The 26127-nt window shown below is 42.8% G+C and overlaps 1 protein-coding gene across 1 annotated transcript in view; it reads left to right on the top strand.

The window, feature by feature from the left end:
* The window catches only part of LOC143389653 (alpha-1,6-mannosylglycoprotein 6-beta-N-acetylglucosaminyltransferase A-like), a 115486-nt gene that overhangs the window by 20830 nt on the left and 68529 nt on the right, over nucleotides 1–26127 (top strand). The window contains exon 2 of the mRNA XM_076842565.1: nucleotides 5992–6511. Within this exon, the coding sequence (XP_076698680.2) occupies nucleotides 5992–6511 (520 nt within the window). The remainder of the gene's footprint in view (nucleotides 1–5991; nucleotides 6512–26127) is intronic.

The raw sequence follows: 26127 nt of genomic DNA, 5'->3' as shown, positions 1-26127 counted from the left end.
GGAGAAAAAGTAAGGAAAGAGTTGAAGATCTATGGAGCAAGAGGCTCTGCAGAGCTGCACCATGTGGTCAAAGTAGACAGAAGGAGAAAAGGGACTTTGAAAAGATACATTGCTATAAATTATATAAGTGCATTTGGACACTCTTCAAAGTTTTTCAGAAATACAGGGTAAGAATATGAGCTGTTTGAGATTTCTTCTCATGATTGGAAGGAAGATACATAGTACATATTGGTGATAATATCTTGGGCCCTTCCTCCAGGACTACTTGATAATTTAGAAATGTTTTAGGCTACAGTGCAAGAAAAATGGAACAATGATACCTTAACAGGTTGGGGTTTGTTTCCCTGGTATAACAAGAAGCCTGGTGGTATGCAGTGCTGAGAATAGCTCTTCAAAAATCAGGGTTGTCTAATCTTTCTGGACTACATCATCCAAGCAATTTTTCTGTTTAGGTTTCTGACTTATGGTTGAATGATGGTACCTGCAGCTCCAGGCTTGGTGACCTACTTCAAAGGCAGGAAGTCCAGGGGTAGCCAGGGTAAGAATCCAGCTCTTCCTGTATCTCATTTAAAAAGAAACCAACTATCTTTCCCAGAAATCCTCAGACCCCTCTGATCTTCTTGGTCAGAAACAGTCACATGCTGTCGTATTCCTCAGCACTAGCAAAGTGGAGCTGAGAAAGCAAGTATCTGGCTTTGCAGATAGTGGAATATAGCAAAGAAAAATAGATTGAATGGGGAATGGCTTTTGGATAGATGTCCATCCTATGATGTCTGCTGTGCCAGTCCAGTCTCTCACTCCAGGGGCTCTAGATTGGTGAGAAGTGGATTTGTGAATTGAATGAAGGCTACACTTTTTTATGAGGTTTGGAGTTCAGAGAAAATCCACTGCAGTGCTCTTCAAAAACATTCCATTCCCCTCTTCGGTGGACTTAGTGCTACAGTAAATATGTGTCTTTTGAGGCATCTTAAAGGACATGGTATCAAGATGGATAAATAGATGGCACTTGACACATCTATTAGAACATTTCTCTAAATCGTTGGGTTCCTCCTCTGCATAACACTAAGGTATTTTTGGCTTCTCATCTTCATAAAAAGAATATTAGCATAAACCTTAAAAGCTTAGAAACTAGAACCAAGTCATTTGATTTGAATCCTAGCTATCACATTCATAGGCTGTGTGCAGGGACTCTTGAACTTCTGTATGCTTTAGTGTCATCTTTGAAAAAAAGGAGTGATAGTGAAGCCAGATTTAAAATTAGGTAGTCAGTGTAGTTAAGTAAATCGGGTCTAAGATCGAGTAAGATTTAAAATGGAGGCCATGCAGGCCATGCTGAGAATGAATTCCAGGGAAACTCTGGGAATGTTAATGAAGTCCCGAGAAAAGGCCTAGGCCCAAAGTCCATCCCAAAGAAATGTTAATGAACAGCCCCAGCAGATTTGAAGACAGCCCACCCCAAAGAAGTGTTAATGAAATCCTTCCTGCCCAGATTACTTCTTTGGCCCACCTGTGTCCCAACCATTCGGGCCTTCCCGCCTACATTCCATCACCAAAAACTATAAAACGGAGAGACAACCGCACTTCCACGGATTCCATCTCTTGGGTCCCCTTCTTCCTCCTGGAGAACTCTTTTCTGCTGTCCTTTAATAAACTTCTAATTTTCCACTCTGACCTTACCGTGGTGTGCTTCTCTGGTGTTATTCTTCAGCATTGGGGCAGCAAGGACTTGTCACCAGTCAACAGCGGTAACAATAGTACATATCTCAAGCTTTTTTTTAAAAAAAATAGGATTAAATAATGTAGAGAATTACTTAACACAGTGCTCAGCACTTAGTAAGAGATTCGTGTGTGCCAGCATTGTTACTGATACCAGCCCCCATGAGTCTAGATTTTAGCAGGCAACTGAGCAGATGATGAACACTACTCCCAACTGCTCAGTGAGTCTAGAATCTGGCAACTCCTCCACATCAATCATTTCAGCCTGATCTAATGCTGTGTTCTTCTTCCTTGCTCTAGTATTCTCAGAATCAGTGTCCATGTGTATCCCTCAGATTGGTGCTTTTACAAATTAGCAGGATCTCACAACTCATGGATGAATAAGTTTTTCCCTTCCTACTTTACCTTTTCAATTGACCTCTTGGAGCATGCTGGGATCTGAGGTTTCAAGACCACACACTCTGCCTGCTTGTTATAGGACCTCAATCAACACAGCAAGGACCTCATTATTGCCTTCATTTGGTAAGGGAAGCCAATGTAGAATTTGAGGGGTATGAAATACACCCAGTCATCTGAATTCTCCTATGTGTCTCCAGTCTGTCCTCAGTTCTACTCTGTTCTAATTGGTGTCTTTGGTTTCAAATTTGAGAGTGACTGTGAATTCGAGAAAATTGTAATTTAGTAACCCATGGTATCTATTTCTTTTTTACCTGTCTTGGCCTCTAGTTGCTAAAAATAAGTTTTATTGTTTATTGTTGTTAGTTTTTGGTTTGTCTGTTTCAGAAGTCATAGACAATCTCTACTCTATATGTACTTTGACCTGAAAATTCAGGACTTTGAGCTTATTATTCTTTCTTTAAGTTGTCCAACTGCATAAAAAACAACCACCTTTCTTTCCCAGTCCTTACATTCCTTAGCTGCCACTTGGTTTCTCTAAAACTTGATTTCAACGAGTACTTTATTTTGGGTAACGACAGTTGACATTTTAATAAACTCTCTGTGTGTGTGTGTGTGTGTGTGTGTGTGTGTGTGTGTGTTGATGCTTGGGATTGAACCCTGGGGATTTAACCCAGAGCCTTGCACCACCTCTAAAACTGAGCTACATCTCCAGAGCTGAATTTAATAAATTGTTGCCACTACGTGCCACAGCTGCCTGCATCAAAAGCTTTTAAACCCACTGGGTTTTATTTATTATTAATATTTTCCCATTTTTTAAATTGGTGCATTATAATAATACATGGTGATGGGATTTGTTGTTACATATTTGTACATACACACAATAAAGAAATATAATTTGGCCAATATCATTCCCCACTGGGTTTTCAGCCCTAGCAGGTCTTAATGAGACTAGATAACCCATCCTTGACCCCCCACCCCCCACCAAGTCCTGTGCCTCTTGATTCTAATGTCTGCATCCCTCTGGTTACTTCAGTACTAACAACTGAAACACTCTGATTGTTATTAGGAGACAAGGAATTTATTTAAAGGAAAATGGAGAGTAAGGCTCAGAGGCATGCATCTAGAAACAACTCCTAAAACTATGTCATAGAACTGGTAAGGTGAAGATGCTGTCACCTTCACCACTAAGTGCCAGACATCGCAGCCTACATCCTCATGCTATGGATCAGTCTCTGGGTACTGCTGCTAGCAATGGTGCCCTAAAAACTTGGTCAGAAGCTTCACCTTCTACTAGGATTATGTAACAGATAAATCCTCCAGCCATTAAAGATAGTCAAAGTCCTAGGCAGAAAAAACGTATCAGTTGTTTATTTCAAAGAGAGCTGTTCCAAGACTGAGTTACATGGGACCCAGATTTTTAAGATTTACAACCATAATTGTTGCTTATAATTTTTATACAATTTGAATAGGTCAAGAAATGTGCTTTAGAAAAACTACTTTAGAGTAGTTTCCACCCTAATTTTCATTTCTTACATGTTGTCTAATGTGGGCAGTATGGTGTAAAAGATTCTGGACTTTAGAGACATACAAACTTTGGTTTCAATTCTGGCTCTGATCTTTATCAATTGTGTCTATTGATGAATATATTATTTAACTTTTAAAGTCTAGGATGCTGTTTGTATCAAATGTGTATCATAAAATCTACTCGTAAATTATTATGAGGATAAATGTAACTCACATAGAGATGCTGAAAAACAATGGACTTGATTGTATGGACAGAGATGTTTTTTATGATTATAATTGGGCAATTTTCTAACATAGAGTACCTGTGACAAGTATATGGGAAGGCATGGAGCAACACAGAGAAGATTTAGCAATACCAACAGATACTGTGGTATTGTTGTGAAATAATTCCTAACATCTCTCTTCTTTTAACCTAACACTTGTTGCTCATAAGTGGTATACTGTTAGAAAGAGATACCTGTTCACCAGGTATGACCTTGACCATCACTTTTCAAGATTTTCACTATTGAAAGTCCACTGTGTTATTTTCTTCCTAAGTTTGTAACGAACCCTCTCTTGAAAGGACACGATGAAACAGATAACTCCATCCTAGTGAGCATCTTTATATCTATGAGCAGTGTCCTTTGGCAGTTATTAGTATAACAAATTGCAATCCTAACTCTGTGGGGAAAAACAATTGAGAAAGTATTAATTTCTTCAAAGGTGTTGCAAGTATATTATTTATATAAATAAGTAGACTATATAATACAAATATAGAAAATTCATATACATATACAAATATGGATTTACACTGTTTTCTTCTCTCTCTACATATACATATACTTTTTGTAAAAAAACTTTCTGAGAAAACCATCTGTAATAACCATAAAGTTTAAATGATTAATGTCTTTTAGAAATCTTTAGGCAACCAGGTGGTACAATTAACCACCCGTGGGAACTTGGCTTCCAAGCGAATCTGTAATGATTAGAATCTGTACTATCCATATTCATCATAGAAAGGCCTGGCCACCAGATGTCACCATTCTTTTATTTCCCTCCTGGTGCCGGAAGCAAGCTTGAGACATTATTTTCTTCCAAGGGACTAAGGGAAATACGTGCCTTGGGATTCCTGGGATTTCAACAAAAGGTCTTTTTCTTATGAAGAGGAATTGTCTTGTCCATGCAGATTTCCTTGTGGTCCTTGAGCACTACCTGGACAATTCCTGACAGCTGAGGACCCAAGTGGCTGATATTTTGTGGCTCATCTGATGGGGAAAAATTCCACTTATTTCTTCCAGGTTCAAGTTATAGGGAAAACTGACCTGGTGCCTCAAACTCTCTGTGCAAGAGAGGCCACAGGGTGTGTTAAGATCCTGGAGTCAGGAGACCTCCCTAACTGGGTGTGTGGTCCTGAGAAATTACTTACAATATGAAGATGAATTGAATTGTTTCTAGAGTTTAAACTTTCTACAATCCTCTCTCTCTAAATGCTTCTGCTGAAAACCCTGAGCAGCAGGATGGGGTGATCTTAGTCCAAGAATGAAGACACCCAAGGAGGACAGGGAAATGGGATGGAGAAATCCTGCAGGGAAGGTCAGAGGAATTTAAACATAAACTCATTCACTGTAACCTGAAGTAGTGTTAAAAAACCTGGAACATGCTGGGATTACGGACCTTGTCATTTTCACCCCTTGGTAATTCACCAGCCCACTCTTCCTCCATTACAGATATGACTTAATATGGATCTGTAATGCTTAGTGAATGTAAGGCATTCTCTCTGGAGGTTCAGATTTAACATTTCATGCCTGTCAGTGTTCTTTGTGGTCCCTTCAGGGCATGGGATGTGTTTCATTTCTTTTTGAATTTACAACACTATGGTTGGGTATATGTCCAGAGTGTTCCTGAAATCAGGGGCAGGAAGCAGGGCAGAGAAAGAGGAACCAAACTCATTATCTAGGTGCCTACTCTATGCCAGGTATTACTAAATACTTTACATTTATTTCATCTTCACAATAGCCTCATGAATCGGTATTTATTATGTTCACAGATAAAGCAGCTGAATCCCAAATGGTTAAGTGGCTTGCACAAGGTCACAAAAAACAAGCGGCAGCAACTCTGACGGCCTCATTTAAACCATTCTACAAAGGAAGTAACTGGGCCTCAGGGCATTTATTAAAGTTGCCTGCACCACTAGACAGTTGAGCCTATAATCTCATCCTCATTGGATTTCACATCCTCATTGGAAGGCCACAGGTCCTTACAGGCTTGGACTGCACCACTCTGGAGGATACATGGTCATATCAGCATTTGCACGCTGCCCCTAGAACATTATTTATGGCTACAATTGGTCTAGCTCTCTCTTGTCTCCCCTAGGGCTGCGGAATTGCGAGGCTGGAAGTCCTCCTCGACAAGGTTGAGAGTTTGCAGACAACCCCTGAAAAGCTGGGGCGTTCCGAATTGGCTGATCGCTCCTCCGGGGAGGGCGGGGAGTTTGCCGAATGTCCCTGGCTGGAATCCCTGCCTCCGCGAGCCGCGAGCTCAGAAGCAGAGAGAAGTTGGAGAGGTCGGGTGGCAGAGGATTTTAAGAAATCGCGGGCGGACTCCCTTGCCCTGGTCCACTGGACCCCAGAGGACTGTCTCTACAGAGCGTCGGCAGAGTGTGGACGCGCTGTGGGCGGCCCCGCCAGGGCTGGGAGTTTGCAGACCGTCCCTGCCGCGGCCCGCTCGGGGGCGGCCCTGCGGCTCAGCGGCGGCGGCCCAGGGCGCGATGTGGCTCAGGTAGCCCCTCCGCAGGCTGGGGGCGCCACGACCCCGCGCCCAGCTGTGCCTCGGGCCCTGTGGGCAGGGCTGCGGGAGGTGATCCCGGCTGCTGTTGCTCCTGCTCAACAAGAAGGTAAGAGCTGCTGGGTCTGACGATCCGATCGTGTCGGAGCTCGCCATCCCCGGGGGTGGGGGGAGATGCACACAGAGGGGACCGCGGGGGGATCGGGGAGTCGCACACCGGTGCGCTGGAGAACCTGCACCGGGGGCGGCACAGCCCCAGGCTTTGCCTGCCTCCTCTCCTGGGCTGCGTGGGTTCCCCGGCGGCAGCCGCTTTGCGGGACCCAGGAGTGCAGCTGGGGGGCGCGTCGTGAGTCTCCCACCTGCCCCGGGCAGCCCTCCCAAGGGGAGAATGAAGCCCTCCAGGCCGCGGGTGGAGGAGGCTTGAAAGCTTTCCTTGGACCTGTTCAGAGGAGGCTCGTATGGCACAGGCTGGAGGCGAGCGGCCGGGAATGGCAGATGGGCGCTCGAACCTTGGAGGAGCCCAATGGGGTCACGCTGCAGGCGTGGGCCGTGCTGGAGTCCCGGGGACTCAGGCGCGCAGGGTGGGTTCGTCCATGGGCCAGTGGGGGAGAAGAATGAGGGGGACTGGCCCGGGCTCCTGGGGAGGAGGGAGGAGGCGAGCAGGCTCTCTGGGCCAGGAGATCAAGCAGGCTCTTCGGGCCCCAGGGCCCCTTGGGGACTAAGGGTTGGACCACAATCCGGCGAGAGCTCTGAGTGTGGCTGCCAGGTCGCTGAGGCTGAGGGAGCAAAGAGCCCACACCCGCACACACACTCCCCAAGAGCATGCTCAGTGCGGTTTTGTGAACTTCCTGCCGAGTAGCGAGCTGCCCTGGCCCCCAGCTCCAAAAGTTGGGGGCAGTGGGGCGCGTGAGTGGGGAGCGCTGTGCCCTCCTGTCTCCCTTCTGTGCCCCTGGCCCCTGCCTCGCCTTTGCCGAGCTCCGGGTTCTGCTCTCTCCGGCCATCCCTGCGGTTGGGCACTGGGGCGTGGATGTCATTCCCTACTCCCCAAGGCCGTGTGGCCAGAGGCCTGGTGGTGCGGCTGTCTGCCAGGTGGATCCTGTCTCAATGCGCCCCTCGCGCGCACAGACCGGGAGCTGCAAGCAGGCTAGGTGAAAGGGGGTGTGTGTGGCTGGGGACGTTCTCGCGCGCACACTCGCTGTCACACACAAAGCCGAGCTTTCCTAGCCACCCTGTCGAAGAGCAAAGGGGTGGCGCTTGCATTGTCCAGCAGCGTTAAGAATAACCAAGCATCTCTGGGCTGCACAGACAAGGTGATGCTTATGGTTTTCTGAGACGCTAGTGGAGGTCTAAGGCCTCCACTACTTCTGGCTCTGCCTGCCAGGACCCAACACTGGGAGGACGCCAATGTCTGCACCCGGTCCTGCTGGCCCGGTTAGGAAATGTTGGACATTACTGGGGCTGTGAAGTTGGAGGGGAGGCAAACTGTTCCTGTGGGCTGGCAGCACATCTGTCAACAAAGGGTTAAGAGTAGGATCTTGTTCTAATGGTCTGTAAGTGGAGAACAAGTTAATTAAACCCAAAGCTCCCCAGCTCTTTGTCAGGACCTGAGCGACTTGGTTGGTTATTACTCCTATCGGATATTGGCCTCTGTCACCCACATTTTGATTCTTGATGCGGGATCAGAACTCTTGTCTGATCCAAGAAAATAACAACCTGGGATAAACCATATCAGTTCATTCATCTGAAGGGATTTTCACTCCTTTCTTCTTTGCTATAAATTATTTTTTTGTTCTGATTGTTCAGGGCTGAGATGGACACCTTTAAATTTGTTTGACAGTATAGGATCAGAGTGAAACTCCTCCTTTTAGAGGACTTTATAGTTCTCTCCAGTTTTCAACTTAATGTACCTGTGATCAACGTGTTGAGGGGGACCCCTGAAAATCAAGGTGGGAAGAGAGTGACCTTTTTGCCCTTTTAAGGAACTGAACTAGAGGAAGGAAGTTGCTCTGCCAGCCTACTGTTTGTGGTGGTGCTGGGTGTCTGGAGATAGGGCTTGGGCATTTTCTTTCCTCTCCTTCCTTTTTTCCAGCCTGAACTTCTGGCTTTTGGACACTGGTGACTAGGATCACTAGGAGAAAGCGTCTATGGACTTTTGCAGGGTTTGCAGCTACCCAAATGGCCACCAGTCAGTTGGTTTTAAGGTGAACTGCAATGTCAGGAGAGCTGCTAGGCTCTGCCCAGATCTGTCAGTGGTATCTGTGTGCTTCAGTCCCAGCTGCTACAAAGCAGCTCACTAGCCTTTTGATCTCAGCAGTGTGCATTTCAAGTACTTTGTGTTTGGAAGTGTGAATACTGTACTCATTTATATATATATACACACACACACATATACACACACACACACACACACATCCGTATACATTTTTATAAAGAAGCGTGTGCATATGTATGTGCATATGCAGTGTTCCTTGGGAGAATCTGGAAGCTGGAAGGGGCCTTAAGAAATCACAAGAATTCAGGTTTTCTCCCTTCCCATTCAGTTTTCTCAATTTAAAAATAACCAACCAGTCTTCTGCTCATCTGGTCTCCAAAGGCATTGAAATGCCAGAGTCCGCCCCTCCACTGTGGCCCTAACTGGGGGTGGGGAGGGTGGGGAGTTGATTCCTCCCCTGAGAAGTATAGCTGCTCAGGATTTGTCCCAGATAGCAAACTGACATTTGACCTTTTCCTTATGTTCCACAGGTTTGGGGGTCCAAGTCACTGCAGGGTCACAATGGAATAAGTTTTGTCAGGAAACACGTGTGTGCCCTGCCGAGATGCCTGGAAAATCACAAAGAATAGTCATCAGTACCCTCTGGGCTTAGAAGTGTGTACCCTCTCTCACTCTGTGATTATCCTGATTGGGTTTTACCCGATTCCAAGAGGCTTAAAGAGCACCAGGGATTCATTTTCTTCTCTCCTGTCCTCCTGTTTGTCCTGTCCTCCTGATTCTATGAGGGGTGATGGGGCTGGGTGGGGTGGCCGTCTATGTTGATGCTATTATAGTGAGTCTCAGGAAAGTGGTTCCTTCAGGTTTGTCTCTGGGGGGTTGCTATGGTGACTGTCAGTTTGTAGAAGTATGTATCCTGGTACCAGGTGAACAGGTGATGACTGAAGGAAAGTAGGTATGTTCCAGAATACAGGTACTTTAAAAAAAGGGAGGTAAAGATTTTATATTTTGTAGGGGCAGAATTGCCATGTAGGTGACAGTGGAGCATTTGGAACTTGTCAGTGCAGGTTTTACCAGGCTGCCTTTAAAGTTAATAATTGCTTTGAAGTATAGAGTCACTCCTAATAGTCTGAAGATGGCTCTACTTTGAAATTTCTGTTGAAAATTCAGTAAAAATCTTCTCGACCCTTAAAGTTTTATAAAGTTTCTCAGCTAAGCTATTGTCCTGTATGCACTTTACAGCCTGTGTCCATATCACTAACACAAATACGTGCATGACCCTGATGTTGTCTGTAAGTGCACTCAGTATATATCCAGTCTTTACCATGTGTCATGCATTCTGCTGTTGCTTAGTATGAAGATGTCCTATCTCTGAATTACCTTCTCACTTTTAATTTATCTGACCTTCTCTTTCAGTGTGTTAATGCAAACTAATAGCTAATAGCTCTTGGAAAGCCCCCAAGGTGAGTCCCAGGAGCGTTTAGTATTGCGACCATGCTCTCAGCCGAGAGCGGGGACTTAAGCTGTGTTTGCCCATTTAGGCTATTTTATTTTTTCCATTGCCAGAATTAAATGGACCTTTCTCTGACTTTGTTCTGTATGTTGTATGCATGCATAAGAAGGGTTGAAGGAATCGACTCTCTTGTCTACACACAGCCTCTGGAATCAGAGTGGGGCCTTCATCTTGGGGCTCTTTGTCTAGCCTTGAAAGTCTGGAGAGGCAAGGGGTGTAAGTTATTGATTCAGGTTTGGAGGGAGCAGTTCTCCTTGGACATTAGCACTATCTCTTTGTCACCTCCACTGCCAGGCCCGTGTTAATGCCTGCTGGACTTTGGCCCTGCTGAGGATGGATCAGGAACTCTACCACTGAGCTACATGCCCCAAATCCCCTTTCCATACATATTCTTTTTAAATTTTGTTTTGAGACAGGATCTTGCTAAGTTGTCCTGGCTGACCTTGTATTCACAGTCCTCTACCCTATTGTCCGTGAGTTCAGAGGTGAGGTGTAGCCCAAATATTTTATTATTAGTAAGAGTTCAGTATTGCTGTTTGCAATATACTTAAGAAGTCAGCCTTACAGTGTTATCCCTAGAATACCAAGAGTTCACTTGTTTGCTTCCTCTTTGGTTGCGGCTGGCCCTGGAGGTGTACCAGCCCCTACTCCTGTCTGAGCTCCTTAGTGTTGTACTTCTGCACGTGAACTGCTTATGGGTCCTGTCATGCTGGTATAAAATGCTTTTTATAACTATCTCACACAGAAAAGTCTTCCACTCTGACAGTTCTGGTTCTTTTCTACATCTCTGTCCCTGCCATGGAAGTATGTTGTAATGGTGATTGTCACAAAGATTATATGTCTTGGTAGAAAAATGTCAAGAACAGGTAATCAAGAAAATAAGAATGATAACGATGAAAAAGATTTATCTTCCATAATTGACATTAGTATCCATGCTTCCTTTGTATTATCTCATTTAATCTTTATTACAACCCTGAGGCATTGTTGCTCCTAGTTTTTATACATAGAAAGACTTTAACATGCAGGGTCATGAAATCTGGCCAAAGTCTTGAACAGCCTCAGGAGGCAGTGTGAGGATTTGAACCCAGAACCCATGCAAGCTGGACCATGTCTAGTTACTAATGCTGTCAAGGATATCATATACTTAGCAGGGCCTCCTTTATAATCCCAACCAAGAAGTCTTAAGACACTTGGGGTTTGGAAGGGACAGCAGTGGAGTTCTTCTGGACCCCCTTCCTGTCTAGCTGAGGACACAGACCTGCAGAGAGGTTGACAGACTTGCTTACCAGCAGGTGGAAGTGGCAATGCTGAGCCTCAGCCCTGACCCTGAGTCCCCTGGAAACAATTGATATCAATGTGTGCCTGCTTTGTTTATAGAGATGTTCTGGGAAGAGAATGTGCTGGACTTTGGGGTCTTCCTAGAGTCCCCAAGTGGACTCACATCCAGCTTCACTTTGGAATATGGTGGGGGAGCAAATATGGGAGTGGCACAGTTCTCCCCCTCCTGGGCTGGGGGTACGCAGGTGATTTATGTCCCTTTGAGTGATATGTTCTCTTCTTGCTTTTCCTGTGCAATTTGACATCTTGTTTTGCCAGGGATTGAACCTAGGGCCTTCCACAGGCTAGGCATGTGGCACTCTACCACTGAGCTACATGCTGAAACTCCCCTTTCCACACATACGCTTTTTAAATTTTGTTTTGAGACAGGATTTTGCTAAGTTGCCCTAGCTGACCTTGTATTCGAAGTCCTCTTGCCTCAGTTCCTGACATAGCTGGGATTACAAGTGAGTTGCTGGGATTACAGGTGTGTTCCACCCTAGCAGTCTGAAATTTTAAGGATACTGTCTGGGCTGAATGTTATGTTTTACTCTTATTAATTAATTCTCTCAATGTGTCATTGGGTTCCTGCTCCTCTAGGCATTGATTTTTCACCTTTAAGAGCACAGAGTGATGTGGCAGTGGTGTCAGAACTGTTCCTGGACCAACTAGTAAAGGTTGCCTGTGAAGGCAACCGCACAGTATGAGGAATCCTAGAAAGAGCGCAGAGGCCCTGCAAGATGTTCCTCTGACCCCTGAGATCACCCACTTGGTGGAGTTTTGCTGCTGAGTCTACCAGTGGGCTCCATTTCCTTTCCTTCTGGTCCCTTCTTGTGCTTAGGAATGGATCCAGCATCAGTTCTCTCACCTGCTCCTGACGTCAGAATGTTTCTGCTCAATGAATAGAACTTAGCTGCTCAAGGGGTTTGGAGTTCCTTGAGCAGCTCTGTGGTTAGGTCCTACTCCAAGAGTTAAGTTCAGTCATGAAGACAAATGCAAATGTGAATACACGGAGTCAGCCTGTATGACCACTTTGGGCCTCAGGTTGGAAAGTAAGGGGGTTGAATGGACTCCAGAGATCTGTTCAGTGCTGATGTTGTCTGATTCTACACCTCTGGCAAAAAGAGGTGTAGAATAAACAAATTCCCTCAATGAATTAAAAAAATAAAAAAGATTGAGAAAACATTCAAGTTACTTTTGTTCTTGTATAAACTCCCTTTAGCAGACAGTGAAATGCTTACCTAAGAACCAACCCTTTATTATCACTATCTTTTGGGATGTTTACTTTTATATGTTTAGAAATGAAAAGCCTTGGTCCTGTATCTCAGCTTAGAAATAACCTCCCTTTCTCTAGTGAAGCCGTATTTTTCCCTGGGGAAATTGAAGTCCAAAGACCAGAAGATGATTGGGCTCACAAAATTCTGTGGTTCTGTGCCACAGCATCCTGGGAAATGTGACTCTGCATTGACACAGCCACGAGCTGGGCCAAATCCTGTTTACATGACTTCTATGCATCCCTGTGAAGCAACTACATTTAAAGGGTAAGGGTTTTATATCAGTCTCCTTGCAGCTGATTTTTTTTTTAGGCAATTTGTTATTTTCAACTCTGATTTTTTTTTAATTTACTAGTATTCATAGCAATGAGTTTTCTAAATGACCAATTCTTTATGTTGCACATCTTCTTTAGGGAAGCACTTTCTGATGCCCCTGTTAATCTCATCTTTCATCTTTCTGTTTTCCTTTGGTACCTTTGTTAGTATTTCTGGTTGATATATTTCTATCATTCCCTCTTTGTATATATATATTTTTTCTTTAGGTACTGGGGATGGAACCCAGGGGCACTTTAGCAACGTCTTTTTGTTGTTGTTTGTTTTTTTAATTTTGAAACAGGGTCTCACTAAATTGCAGAGGCTTGCCTTGAACTTGTGATTCTCCTACTTCAGCCTCACAGTCACTGGAATTGCAGGCCATGCCACCACACCCAGCTTCCTCCACTATAATTGTTAGAGCTAGTAGAGGTAGAGGCAGCAAAATGTGGGGGGCATGTAGGGGAAGGGGAGCTTTTTTCTATCTCCTCTCCTAGTAATGTACACTATGAAGTCTCTGCTGTCCTCTGTGAGACCCCTGCAACACAGTATCAGGCCTCTCTGTTGCTTTCCCCCTTTAATGCAATTTTCTACTCTCCCCTAAGAATGATACATACTCCCCACTTCTCTTTGATTTTTAATCATTATGCTTGCTAGATGTAAAGATGACATCCATTGTTAAGTGGGCAGTCTACACTGTACATTGTTTTGTAGGTGCAAATGTCATTCTCTTGGGTAAATACGGTCACTTTTCTTCTATAAGTTCACCAGGCCTTATTTGTTATTCAAATATTCAAAAACTCCTACAAGGGCAAATTTTCCCCCCACTAGGCTTGTTCCAACAAAACAAAACAAAACAAAACAACCCTCCCCCCAAAAAAAACTCACATCTAACCCAAGAAATACACAGAGAAGAGTTTGGAACTTGAGTAGGCACAGACTGGGAGCTCATTGCCTGGCACAGAGCCTGGCATGCTGGAGTCACGAGAGAAGCCTGCTGGTGGGGCTGGTGAGTGAACCCCAACTCTGGCTGGTGAGGCCTCTGAGCTGGGCTGCTGTGGCCCTGTGGGCTGGCTCTGTGCTCCTGGACCCAGCTTCTCATCTGTCAAATGACCTGTCACTCAGCTTCTCCTGTCCTGGGGGTGTGGGAGATTTTACTAGTGTATCCTTCCAGGGAACTCTAGCTTCTCTAATCTATCCTTACAAATATTCTTAGGTGTGTTCCTAATTTTAAGGTCCTATGTGATCTTTGTGCCTCTATAAAGTTCTGTTTTTCACAAATCACTCTGTGGACTTTTTGTTGACATCTGCCTCATTCACAGTGCATGTAATACATGGGCTCATGAAGATAAACAGATTTAAACTCTGTGTGTGTGTGCGTGTGTGTGTGTGTGTGTGTGTGTGTGTGTGTGTTTTAATACTTAACCAGGGGTTATTACCTTATTGTCATCTACAAAAAAAAAAAAATGGAGCAGTAAGTGTTGGAGTTCAGGTCTGGAATAGCATCATATAAATGAAATCTCCAGAGTTTCTGTGGAAGACTATTAGTGAGGCCTTTCCCCTAGTCATAAGTAGGGGTGCTTAGATGCTGAGGATGATGTTTTTTATTGTTTTTTCCTATAAAGTGTACTAAAAGTTTTTCCATGATATCCTGAGTTGCTATTTCTATCATATTGCCTTTTCTCCAGCTGCCCCTAAAATCAGAATCAGAAACAGCTTCCATTTTTGATGCCATGTCTAGTTAATATTCTCCAAGTTCCAGAAATTCTTCTTACCAGTCCTGTTGTTTCAAGAGGGACTTTTCTTTCCTTTTTCTTTCTTTTTTTTTTTTTTTTGGTAGTGGGGATGGAACCCAGGTGTGCTTAACCACTGAGCCCCATCCTCAGCCTTCTTTTGTATTTTATTTAGAAACAGGGTATCACTGAGTTTCTTAGGGCCTCGCTAAGTTGCTGAGGCTGGCTTTGAACTAGCAATCCACCTGCCTCTGCCTACCCAGTGGCTGGGATTACAGACTTGCACCACTGCACCTGGCTAAGAGACTTTTCTGCTTCCTCATTGTTAGATTACATCATCCTTGTATTGCTGTTGTAACAACCACAAACCCAGGAGCTTAAAGCAACACTCTGTCACTTTTAATTCTGTAGGTAAAAGCTCTAATGGGAGTCTCACCAGCTAGCATCCTTTCTGTTGGCTCCGTGGGCAAATCCATTTCTTGCCTTTCCTAAAATCTAGGGGTTGCCTGAATTCTGAGCTTGTGTCCCCTTCCTTCAGCACCACCAACCCTGAGCTGAGTCCTGTGCTCTGCCCCCATGCTAGTACTCTGGAGAGAGCTGAGAAAGGTTCTTTTCTTTTATGGATCCAAGTGATTAGATTATACCAATCAGGATAATCCATGATAATCACCCCTCTGAAGGTCCTTAATTTAATCACATCTGTCTTGTAGGGTAATATGATCATAGGTTCCAGGGATTCTGTTATGAATATCTTCAGGGGACAGGTTTGTGCTTACCACAGTCCTCAAAATTCTTTGAAAGGAAACGATTCTTTACCCTTTATGAAAACTAGCTTTTTGTGAGTTTGTGTGTGTGTGTGTGTGTGTGAAGGTGTTTTACTGTTATAGAAAATTTACCTGTTTCCTCATTCCCATTTTTGAACATAGTCACACCAACTGTTTGCAAAGCATTTTAGTATCTAAATAAATTTTTAGTTTTGCTAAGGCTAGAGAAAGAGCCAAATACTCTTACATGTCACATAGTATGTAATTGTCCCTGAATCTTTTATTATAATGAGTAAAAGGAGGAGTGAAGCAAACTTGTTCAGGGTTACATAGCCAGAAGTGGAAGAGCCAGGTTTCAAAAGCCTGCATTTTAAAGCTGTTCATTCTTTTCATTCTGCTTTTCTGCCTTACAAGTGATTATGAACAAACAAAATGAGCAGTAGTAATGGAAAAACCTGAAATAATGTCAGATCTCTCTGCTTCTGCCATAATAAACAATAAATATCACTGGTGGTAGATTGATTGCACTAATGGCTCTGATTAATGGCCTGTCTATAGCCACATTCTTCCCCCCGTAGCTTTGTAGTACTGCTTCCTTCCCGTTCCCCACCCCTGGTATTGGTTATGTAACTTGCTTTGATCAATGGAATGTTAGTAAATACTGCATATAAACAGTTTTAAGAGCTCCTATGTGTTTCTGATTGGCTTTGTAAGTACCGGGTTTATTCTCAGATCTCTGCCCCTACCATGAGAATATGCCCAGACTAGCCCAGTGGGGTGAGCCAGGATATGCCAGCTGATTCCATCCTAGACCATCCAGCTTCTTTCTGACCCATCAGCTGCTCACAGTCTCCTGAGCATGTCTGGCCTAGATCAGCTCAGCCTGGCCTGTGTCAGCAGAATCACCCGTCTAGCCTGTACCTTTGTGTACAAACATGTTTGTTTTAAGCCACTGAGTTATGGAGAAATTTGCAACAGTTGATACACAGCTCCTATTAGATATTTGAAAAGCATGAGAAGTAATTTTAGTGTCCTCTGGAAGATCATTTTGTATTAGTTGTAACTAATTAATATTCTTTTAAGATTATAATTCTAGCTGTATGAATGTCCCATGATATCTGCTCTTTCCCCGTTTTTAGCACAACATTAAAGTTCTTTAAATTATCACCAGTTTCACTCAGAAGCAGACTCTGTTCTTGAATAGTTAAGAGATTTTTTTTACTCCATATGCTATTATTTTTTTAAATATATTTTTATGTGGTACTGAGGATCGAACCCAGTGCCTCACATGTGCTAGGTGAGCATTCTACCACTGAGCCACAACCCCAGCCTCAACAATGTATTTTTTTTCAAATCTTCTATTCTGGCAGCTTTTGATTTGAATCTATAGTAACACATATATTGACTCAGAATTCACATATGTAACAGCAAGTAAAGTTTTTCGAAATAGTACTTACCTTTATTAGTATGATGTCCTCCAATATTTTCTATTCTCTTTTTATTGCTTTTAAAAAAATGCTGGTCAGGGATCAGCAGACTATGACCAGCTGCCCTTGTTGTAAATAAAGTTTTATTGGAATGGGGCCCTCCCATTGTTCTTGTATTGCTTATGACTGCTTTCACTTGACATTGGCAGAGATGAGTCATGGTGACCTTGCCTGAAGTGCCTGATTTATTTTCTGACCCTTGAAGGAAAACTTTTCTGACTCTTGCACTGGGATGATTTTATAATCTCTCAGTTGGTTGTGACTCTCCATTTGGAAGTGACCCTGGGTACTTCTAATATACTATATATACAGAATACTAACCCATCAACCATGCCATACTCAAACTTTTTCTATTTACTTAGACCCAGCAGTTAAATTTTGCTATTTAACATTATACCTGATTGGCTTGCTTGGGAAACTTTTCAAGCATTTCTAAAGTGTTTGATTATAAGTAGTGTTGTGCCTCCCCCTTTTAATTTAAATAAGGCTTTCTAGTGGAAACTAATTGGAATTAAAATGGACACAAATTCCATTCAAGTGCTAGTTATTTATTCATTATATTCCAGCAGGGCCTTTTTTTGTGATATAATGGAGTCCATTAGTGGAAGAGGTAGAGAAACAGTGATCCTGCCTTCTTTTAAGAACATCTCTGGCAAGTGGTTCTTATTGCCACATTTCTGAATTAGGGTGGTAGTATTTCTGGGCATAATACAATTTAGAGACATTAAATTATGAACTTTTGCAGTTGAACAGATTTTAGGAAATTTTTTTTTTACTCAGACCTAATTGGGCCCTTAAAGGCCAACTTTCTTTAATACCTACATTTTCCAAGCTGTTAGGAAGGACGACATGGTTATTTATGTTGTGTGGCTCATGGAATTGATGAGCAAGAGCTGAGGCAGAAAAGACTTCAGAATGATCTGGATATGTCTTTTTAGAATCTGAAATGCCAGATGAAGAGTGGCCACTGACTCATTTCTTTTATTGGCAGTGAGGGTAGAATCAAAATGCATGAGGTTTGACTATAGCATGAAAAGCTTAGGTAAGATCTGAGGGACCTTCCTCAAGAAACATAGCTTCTTTCACAGCAGAGTAAGTTCCCTTGAGCATTTTTGTTGTTGCTGCTGTCCCCTTAGTTCAGGTGGGTGGGTGGCTTTTCCTCTAGGTGGTTGGGTGTGTGTAATTATTAAGGATTCTTCTGGGCACCAGCAATAGAAACCTTTTGGAGCTTGTTGCAGCCAAAGTGGAGAATTCACATCAGGGATTGGGAGAGGTTCCAGGAGCCACCTGCATCCTGGGATCTAGGCTCCTCCTGCTTCCATTTGCCTGGCTGCTTATTTTCTCTCCCTACTATATTCTGCTTTTCTTGTCCCAAGGGCAGAACTTTGGGTAAAGGTACCCGCTATACAAGTCTAAGGTTTCTCTTGTAGTGCCTGCCCCAGTCACCCAGGGAGTGTCCTCTTTGTGCCAGCTTAAAATCACTCAGAGGTAGGCAGTGTTGGGACCTAAAGATGGGACTCTGGTCTAGCCTCAGACCCAACAGTATGGTTATAGGCATTTCAGAAATTTGTGGGGGCAATTTTCATTGTCATTTCTTGAGAATTGCTATAGCACTTATTGGGTGAGGACCAGGAGTGCTGTGTTAGTCAGCTTTTTATCACTCTGACCAAAATACCTGACAAGAACAACTTATCAGGAGGAGAAGTTGGTTTGGGCCACGTGGCTTCAGAGGTCTCAGTTCATGTCAGCCAGCTCTGAGATAGAAATATTATGGCATAAGGGATGGTATAGGAAAGCTGCTAAACTCGTGGCAGATGGAAAGCTGGGAGAGATGGGTTGGGGGAGACGAAGACGATGGGACCACAGATAGACTAAAGCCAGGGCATGACCCCCAGTGACCTACTTCCATCTATTTGATGGATTACTCCACTGATCAAATGGAGTAATCCGCTGATGAAGTCAGATTCCTCATTATCTAGTCATTGCCTAAAAATCTACCATTGAACCTTCCTGCATTGAGGACCATGCTTTTTAACACATGAGTTTTTTTGGGGGGACATTCCAGATCCAAACCATTATAGATGTAAAACATCTATGTGGGAAGAACAGTCTTGTGCCACAAGCTGTATGCTACAACTAGGTTATCAAGGGCAAGCAAACCTCAATCTACACCTAACTTCCATATAAACATCATTTTTGTACATTTTAAAAAGGCATCGACTTTTCCAGTCAATGAAGAAAAAGATTGCTCCCTGTTTTGTTGGGGAAGTTACCCATGGAGATTCATACCACCATATAGCATTACCTCATCTGCGATGATTTTATAACCTCTCAGTTGGTTGTGACTCTCCATTTCACATTTCACATTAACATTTGCATCTGCCCCCCCCTCCTTTTTTAACATAAAGTGCAGGCATCTAACAATGCTATTATGCTGCTAGAGTAATCCTGCCCAACTAATTCCATATTGAAATACATCAGGTTTGTCATAATTACTTTTATTCCCATTTATGTTATTCTTATGGCATTCAGCAAGTATGTTTGAAACTATGTCTAGATAGTTTATGTAATAATTTGACTTTAGACAATAAAGGAGTATTGGAAATTTGCTATAAGCTGGAGGCTTTGGGGTCCCATAGGTTTCAGTGTTAGGGGAGATGGTTTATAAAATAACTTTTCCCTTCTAGTCAATACTTCAGCTGAATTACTACTGCTAATGTCAAGCATTTTAAAAAAACAACCTGTGACCCATACATTGGATGCATCAGTAATATAATATAGATGTTGGTCCCAGTCATACTGCTTCTCTCCCAGTCACACATACATGTCGTAGACTCTCCTTGGTGCAGACCTTCTGCTCTCCCACATATGTGGTTTAATTGTTCTTTTGGACAAAGGCTCCCTTGTGGGTATTTTCATTATTCTGGTAAGACCACAGGAATGGGAGGTTATATTAGTCCACATTGTGCTGCTACAACAAAAATACCTGATGATTGGTAATGTATAAAGAGAATTTGACTCACATTTCTGGTGGCTGCAAAGTCTAAATAGCATGGTGCCAGCATTTGGTGAGGATCCCCTGAGTGCATCAAAACGTGGCAGATGGTATCACATAGTGAGAGCACATGGTGGGAGTGTGTGAGAGAGCTCACATGATGGAAAAGGAAGCAAGAGAGTGTGAGCTGAGAAAGCCAAACTCACTTTTGAGCCAAACTCACACAACCCATTCTCATGGGAAGGAATCCAGTCCTATGAGACCTGACCACTCTTTTGAGATAGAGTGGTTTTGAGTTAGATTCACTGGGGTAGAGCCTCCTCTTACTTTTCACTAGGCTTCGCCTTCACTGTTCATTTCTACCACTTGGACAGTGGGGAGTGGCAGGGACCATTGTGAAATCATAGCAAGGATTAAATCATATTATCACATGATTTTTCACATGAGCCCACTGCAAGGCTTCAAGGAGATCTGTGAGCTTTGGTGGCAAATTATTGCACTTTGATGTTTACTAATTTGTAGCAAAATTTAGCAAGTCCTTCATTTGTTGTTGTTGTTTTTCCATACTGGGGTTTGAACCCAGGGGCACTTTGCTACTGAGCTACATCCCCAGTTCTCTTATTAAGACTGGATCTCCTCAAATTGCTGAGGAGATCCTCCTGCCTTAACCTCCCAAGTCTCTGGGACTATAGGTAGGCACCACTGCACCCTGCTGCAATTATTTCACCTTTAAATGTTGGCCTCAAATTACTGCAGTATGAGTGTTATTTGTGACTTTTTCACCAATAGATATCCAATATTTTGATTTCACACTCTACATGGTTAGCAGATATCTTAAAATATCAATACTCATCGCCACTTGGAAATTATAGTGGTTGTTAAACCTGCTGCTAGACAGTGTTATTTAATGTGCTAAATAAACACGTATATGTATTACCATATCATAATTTAAAAAATATTTTGTCAACTTTTTAAATATAATTGATTTCCTCTTGAGATCCTATGTATTTTATGCATTGAAAAAAATCCTTCTGTGAGGGGGTCCATATGCCTCTTCAGTCTTCTGGGGAGGGTGGTATAGAAATTGTAGATCTTTGTGAAACATTCAGCCTGCTGCTCCCCTGTCCCTTCCTGTCACCAGGAGTCCTTCTCTTTCTTGGCTTTCCCCAAGGCTGTCAGACAAGAGTGTGGAGTGGGTGTGAGCTTATCTCCACCTGGCTAGTTTTCTTCTTAGACTTGGTCAACCAGTTGAACTATATTTGTGACTCACTCTTCTATCATATTTTGAGGAGGAAAGTTTGTTAGAATATTCCCTTGGTGAAATTGTGAAGTTGTATAAGGTACATGAAGCATTTACTTAAAAACATACTGATTATGTGAATTCTAACCAGAAGTGTGATTTCTGCTTCAGTTTTTCAAGGGGAGAAAAACCAGACATTTTTTTCTTCATATGCTTCTAAGTTACATAATAACCAACACAACTGTAAGAAGTTACTCTGTTTTGCAGATGGCTCCTTGCCTGTGAATGTGTGTAGGGGGTTGTGTGTATGGCTTATGTGGGAGAAGAATGTTCTCTAGAAATTAGGACTCAGGGTAGAGGTAGACAGCTCCATAGGTATGTACTTGACTTGGTTGCTAATTTGCTACCCAGTGAGTCCAGCTTGCAAGGTGCTGTGTTGCAGCTATAACTGGATTTCTGGAGTGCTGTCAGCCCTTTTCTGTTTCTGGAAACTTCTGCTGATAGGAAGTGACTTTGTCAGAATAGCTTTCTGCACTGTTTCTCACTGTCCTCCAGACACAAAGCTATTGTTGCAATGCCATGAGCATCTTTTTCTTCTTATAGCTTCTAAGTCTGTGTTTAGAGCATGAAAATGCTGAACATTTCCTTTCTAATTCTTTAGAAGTTATGGTAGGCAAGGACCTTCACATATTCAACACAAATACCTTGGACAATCATATTAAATGATAATTGGAAGAATGACTTTTCATTTTTGTTTCCAAAAATATTATGCTGAAAATTGGGATCAAATAGTCTCATGATTTTTTTCTTCATTTTTCTATTGATCTAGTTATTACTCACATTTCTCCTTGAGTATAAATCACCTCTTAAAGAAGTGGAAATTGTTACTATTCATTTGAAATAGGGAGAACATATGTGTATTTAACAAGCTTAGCAATGAAGTGACAGCATCTCATCTCTCTCTCTCTCTCTCTCTCTCTCTCTCTCTCTCTCGGTGGTAATAACAAAATTCTATTGTTTTCTGGACCTACTGATTGATAGTACAGATTCATGTTTGAGACTGTGAATGATTAGGCCTCATTTTTAAAGTGCGGTATCTAAGATCCTTTTTTTTTTTTTTTAAACAAGCTGTTCTTCCATGGGATCTATATAGCCAGCTGTTTTTGGCTTAAGAAAGCAAGAAACTCACTACAGTCAATTGACTAAGAGGTGGTAATCACACTTACTTCAAAGGACCTCTTAGCCTTCTGTATCTGTACCACATTCACTTAGCCTGTTTTATAGAGGTTTGATTTGGGTTGACTTGATCTTAACCCCACCTTTGTAGATTGAGTAAATAAAATCCAGATGATCTAGAATGTAGGCATTTAAATATCCATGAATGAGTCATCTCCTAGTCAGGTGGATGATGGAATTAATGTGCAGCTGTGGACACAGATCTCATTCCTATTTTATAGATATTATTGCAATAAAAAGTGGGAAATACAGGTTCTATATTCAACCTGCCCGGAAGAGGTGAGTCCATGATGTGTATGGATAAACACTTTCTCCTGAGAGCTGACCTTTTGGGCATGGAAACTGGTATTCTGGGGAACACTCGACACTCTGAAAACAAGACTTGTGCACATTGTCTGATTTCATGCTTGTGACAGTTAGATTCCCTTGTTTTCATTTAATAAACTTGAGACTGTGTGAAGAGTCTTATCTGCTGTAACTCCAATAATAAGCAAGGTGACCACATAATTTATCATTGAAACCTGGACTCTTTGAGAGGTAACAGTGGTGCTATTAATGTTTAGGCTAAGATAACAGACATAAAAGGATGTAGGATCCCCTGCAAATCAGGTGCTGATTGGGGGTTCAATGCAGATCTCTGATTCTAAAGTCTGCCTGTTCTCCATCACAGGCTGTTGACTCAAGCCACCCATCTACAAATGAATTCATGTGGTGCATGTCAAATGCCCTTCTGAGGATGAGTCCTGTTCTAAGTGTGGAGCCAAAGAAAAACACCCCTAAGCTAGGTAAAAGGTTTTTGGCAAGAGAAAGATGTACTAGAGGTCTTTTGTATAGAAAGTGTTTTATCAAGAAGGCAGGTAATTTTTCTTTTCCTAAAATAAATGGTTTTTGATTTATTTTTTAAAAGAACAGATCTGCCTTAGCATTTACAAGAAAAACAAAGTAAGGCTCCTAACATCTCATATCCAGGGCAAACATCTTTATAGCCAGTAGTAAGACAGTGACATTGGTTGTCCCTTGGTGTCCAGAAGTTATTTGTTCCAGCACCCCAAACATAAAGTAGCATAGTGTCTATATCTCACCTATGCACATCCTCTCCATGCTTGAAATAATCTCTAGATTACTCATAAAAGCTAATACTATGTAAATATTATGTAAATAGTTGTTATATGGTATTATTTGGGGAATAAAACAAGAAAAAAAGTCTACATGTATTCAGGACAGAAATTTTTTTTTCCAAAAACAAATTCTTTTTTTTCTGAGTGGCTGAGGCTTGAACCCAGGGCTTCATGAATGCTATGCACATGCTTTCCTACTGAGCTATACCCCCAGCCCTTTTTTCAAATATTTTTTATCATGGATGATTGAATCCACAGATGTTGAACCCAAGGATTTGGATTGTAGTAAATTCTTAAGTAGTAAGGCATGTGCATACAAATTTACCACCCACTTTTAGCACTGTGTCCATGGCTGTTATTGTCAAGGCAAATTTGTGTGGTATAATCATTTCTAAGAGATGTAGTCTAAAAATCCCAGCCCTTCAACGTAACTACATTCCCCGTCTTGCCCCACTCAGGCTTGTGATGAGCTTTGTGCTCCAGTGAATGTCAGACATGTGCATGAGAACTCAGCAGAGGCTCAGCCTTAAAGATACATGAAGTGCAAGGCTTTTATAAATGCCATTATAACCCAACCATGGAAAGTAATCAAGAGCTTTATGCAGCATACCAGGATTTATTTGTTCACAGTGTTAAGTTCACTGGCTGCCTTCTAAGCCTATGGAAGTGTCCAAGCAGAAGTTTCAGAGTAGAGCAGTTCTGTAAATACCACAGCCTGAAAAAAATAAAAGTCCTGTTGGAATGCCACTTGTCATCAGTCTGCAGTGCCAAAGTGACAGGCCATGTAGAGGCCACTTCTTGGAAGCTAGAGCAAAGGGGTGGATGGGCGATATTTATGTATGTGGTTGAAACTTTAGGATACAGTTTTGAACTGAGAGCCATTACTTGCCCTTTGTTGTATATCTAGATTAATGTGGGATCTGCATGTGTGTGATATGCAGGAATCCCTGGGTTCAAGCCTCAGCCATTCAGAAAAAAACTTTTTGGAAAAAATAAAGTTTCTGTCCCAAACATGTGTAGACTTCTTTTTCTTGTTCTTATTCCCCAAACAATACCATACAACAACTATTTAGGAATCTTGGAGTATCTAAAACATCTGAATCCCAGAGTAGCAAAATGTAACTTTCTGGTGATGAAGAAAAATCTCCCTCCCATTGGGAGTGATCAGGAAGCCCTGAAGGGGGACCGGAAAATGAAGAGCATACCCATATCTGGTTCACTTTGTGAAAGGGTAGACATTTCTTTGGAAGAATGAGAACCCCCAACCATAAGACAGGCAGAAAAACAAAACTAGGTTGGAGGAGAGGCATGAGAAAGGGAACCAAGGGAAGAAAAGAGCATGGGTGGTGAGCTGCGGCCATTCAAGAGGGAGACTGAAGATGTAAAACAGCTGGGCTGCTGGGGTGACATGAAGCTGCTTGCATTAGGCCACCACAAGACACCCACCAGGAAGTCAGGAGATCTGGAGGCCGGTCCCTATGACTAACTAGCTGGTAAGCCTCTGCCTCTTTTGCCAAAGTGGGAGGGTTGGGTCAGATGTTATCCTGTGTGACTTTAAGCTCTGAAAGTCTTTGGTGCCAAGCCAATGAACTATTCTTGAAGGGCTCTCCAAGACCTGACTGGCTCCATAAACATTTACCAAGGTCTTATACTTAAGACACTGGCACAAAGGCGACTACAGCTCTAGAATCCCCATCCAGAGTGGGACCCGCCATAAATGCTTCCCATTGCTCCAACTACAGGAAGAATAACTAACTCTTAGAAAGCAGGCATGATGTACCAGATTGTTTTATAGATCCTTTCTGTCAATTTACATCTCTTAGCTCTCAATCTTACCAAAAAAATGAAAGTAGTAGTTAGGCCCTGCTGTTCTAATTTTACACATGAGGAAACTAAGGCATTTAGAGGTGAACTAATGTACCCCACGTTTCATTGCTAATCTGGCAGACTCTAGTGGAAAGGCATTGTAGCAGAGGGGGCTGTGTGGGCTGACTCTAGCATTGCCTTGAGCTGTCAGCATTCCCAGAGCACCTCATAGATGGGATATGTTAGGGACAGCCTTCCCTGGGAAGGCATTTGGACTTGATCCTGAGAACAGTGGAGAGTAGACTCCTGCAAGAATTTAAGGAGGAGTGTGGCTTGGGAAGATTTGGAGTTTGGATGGCTGTTCCTGCCACTGTATGCAAAACAGGGTACAGAATACAATGGGACAGGAAGGGCAGGCTGATGTCTTGGTGAGAGATCATGGAAAACTCAAGTCAGGAGGGGAAAGGGTGGCAGGCAGGGAGGTGGTGAGAAGTGCAAGGTCAGGATGATTCTTAATTCAGGGAACGCTTTATTCAAGGCACTCTGGGGGTGTTAATGTGTGCAGAGGTGTTCCCATATAGGTGCAGAACTGAGCCCCGGAAGTAAAGACAAGAATAAGTGGGGGGTTGAGGCCTTGTCAGCATCAGGTAGCAGTGAAAGCCAGGAGAATGGATGATATCACCTTGAAAAAGTGTTACTCTGGAAGAGCCAGTCCTTTGAA

Source organism: Callospermophilus lateralis, unplaced genomic scaffold (assembly GCF_048772815.1).
Source record: "Callospermophilus lateralis isolate mCalLat2 unplaced genomic scaffold, mCalLat2.hap1 Scaffold_63, whole genome shotgun sequence".
NCBI lineage: Eukaryota > Metazoa > Chordata > Mammalia > Rodentia > Sciuridae > Callospermophilus > Callospermophilus lateralis.
Note: the sequence above shows the minus strand (reverse complement) of the source record. Positions and strands in the feature narration are given on the sequence as shown.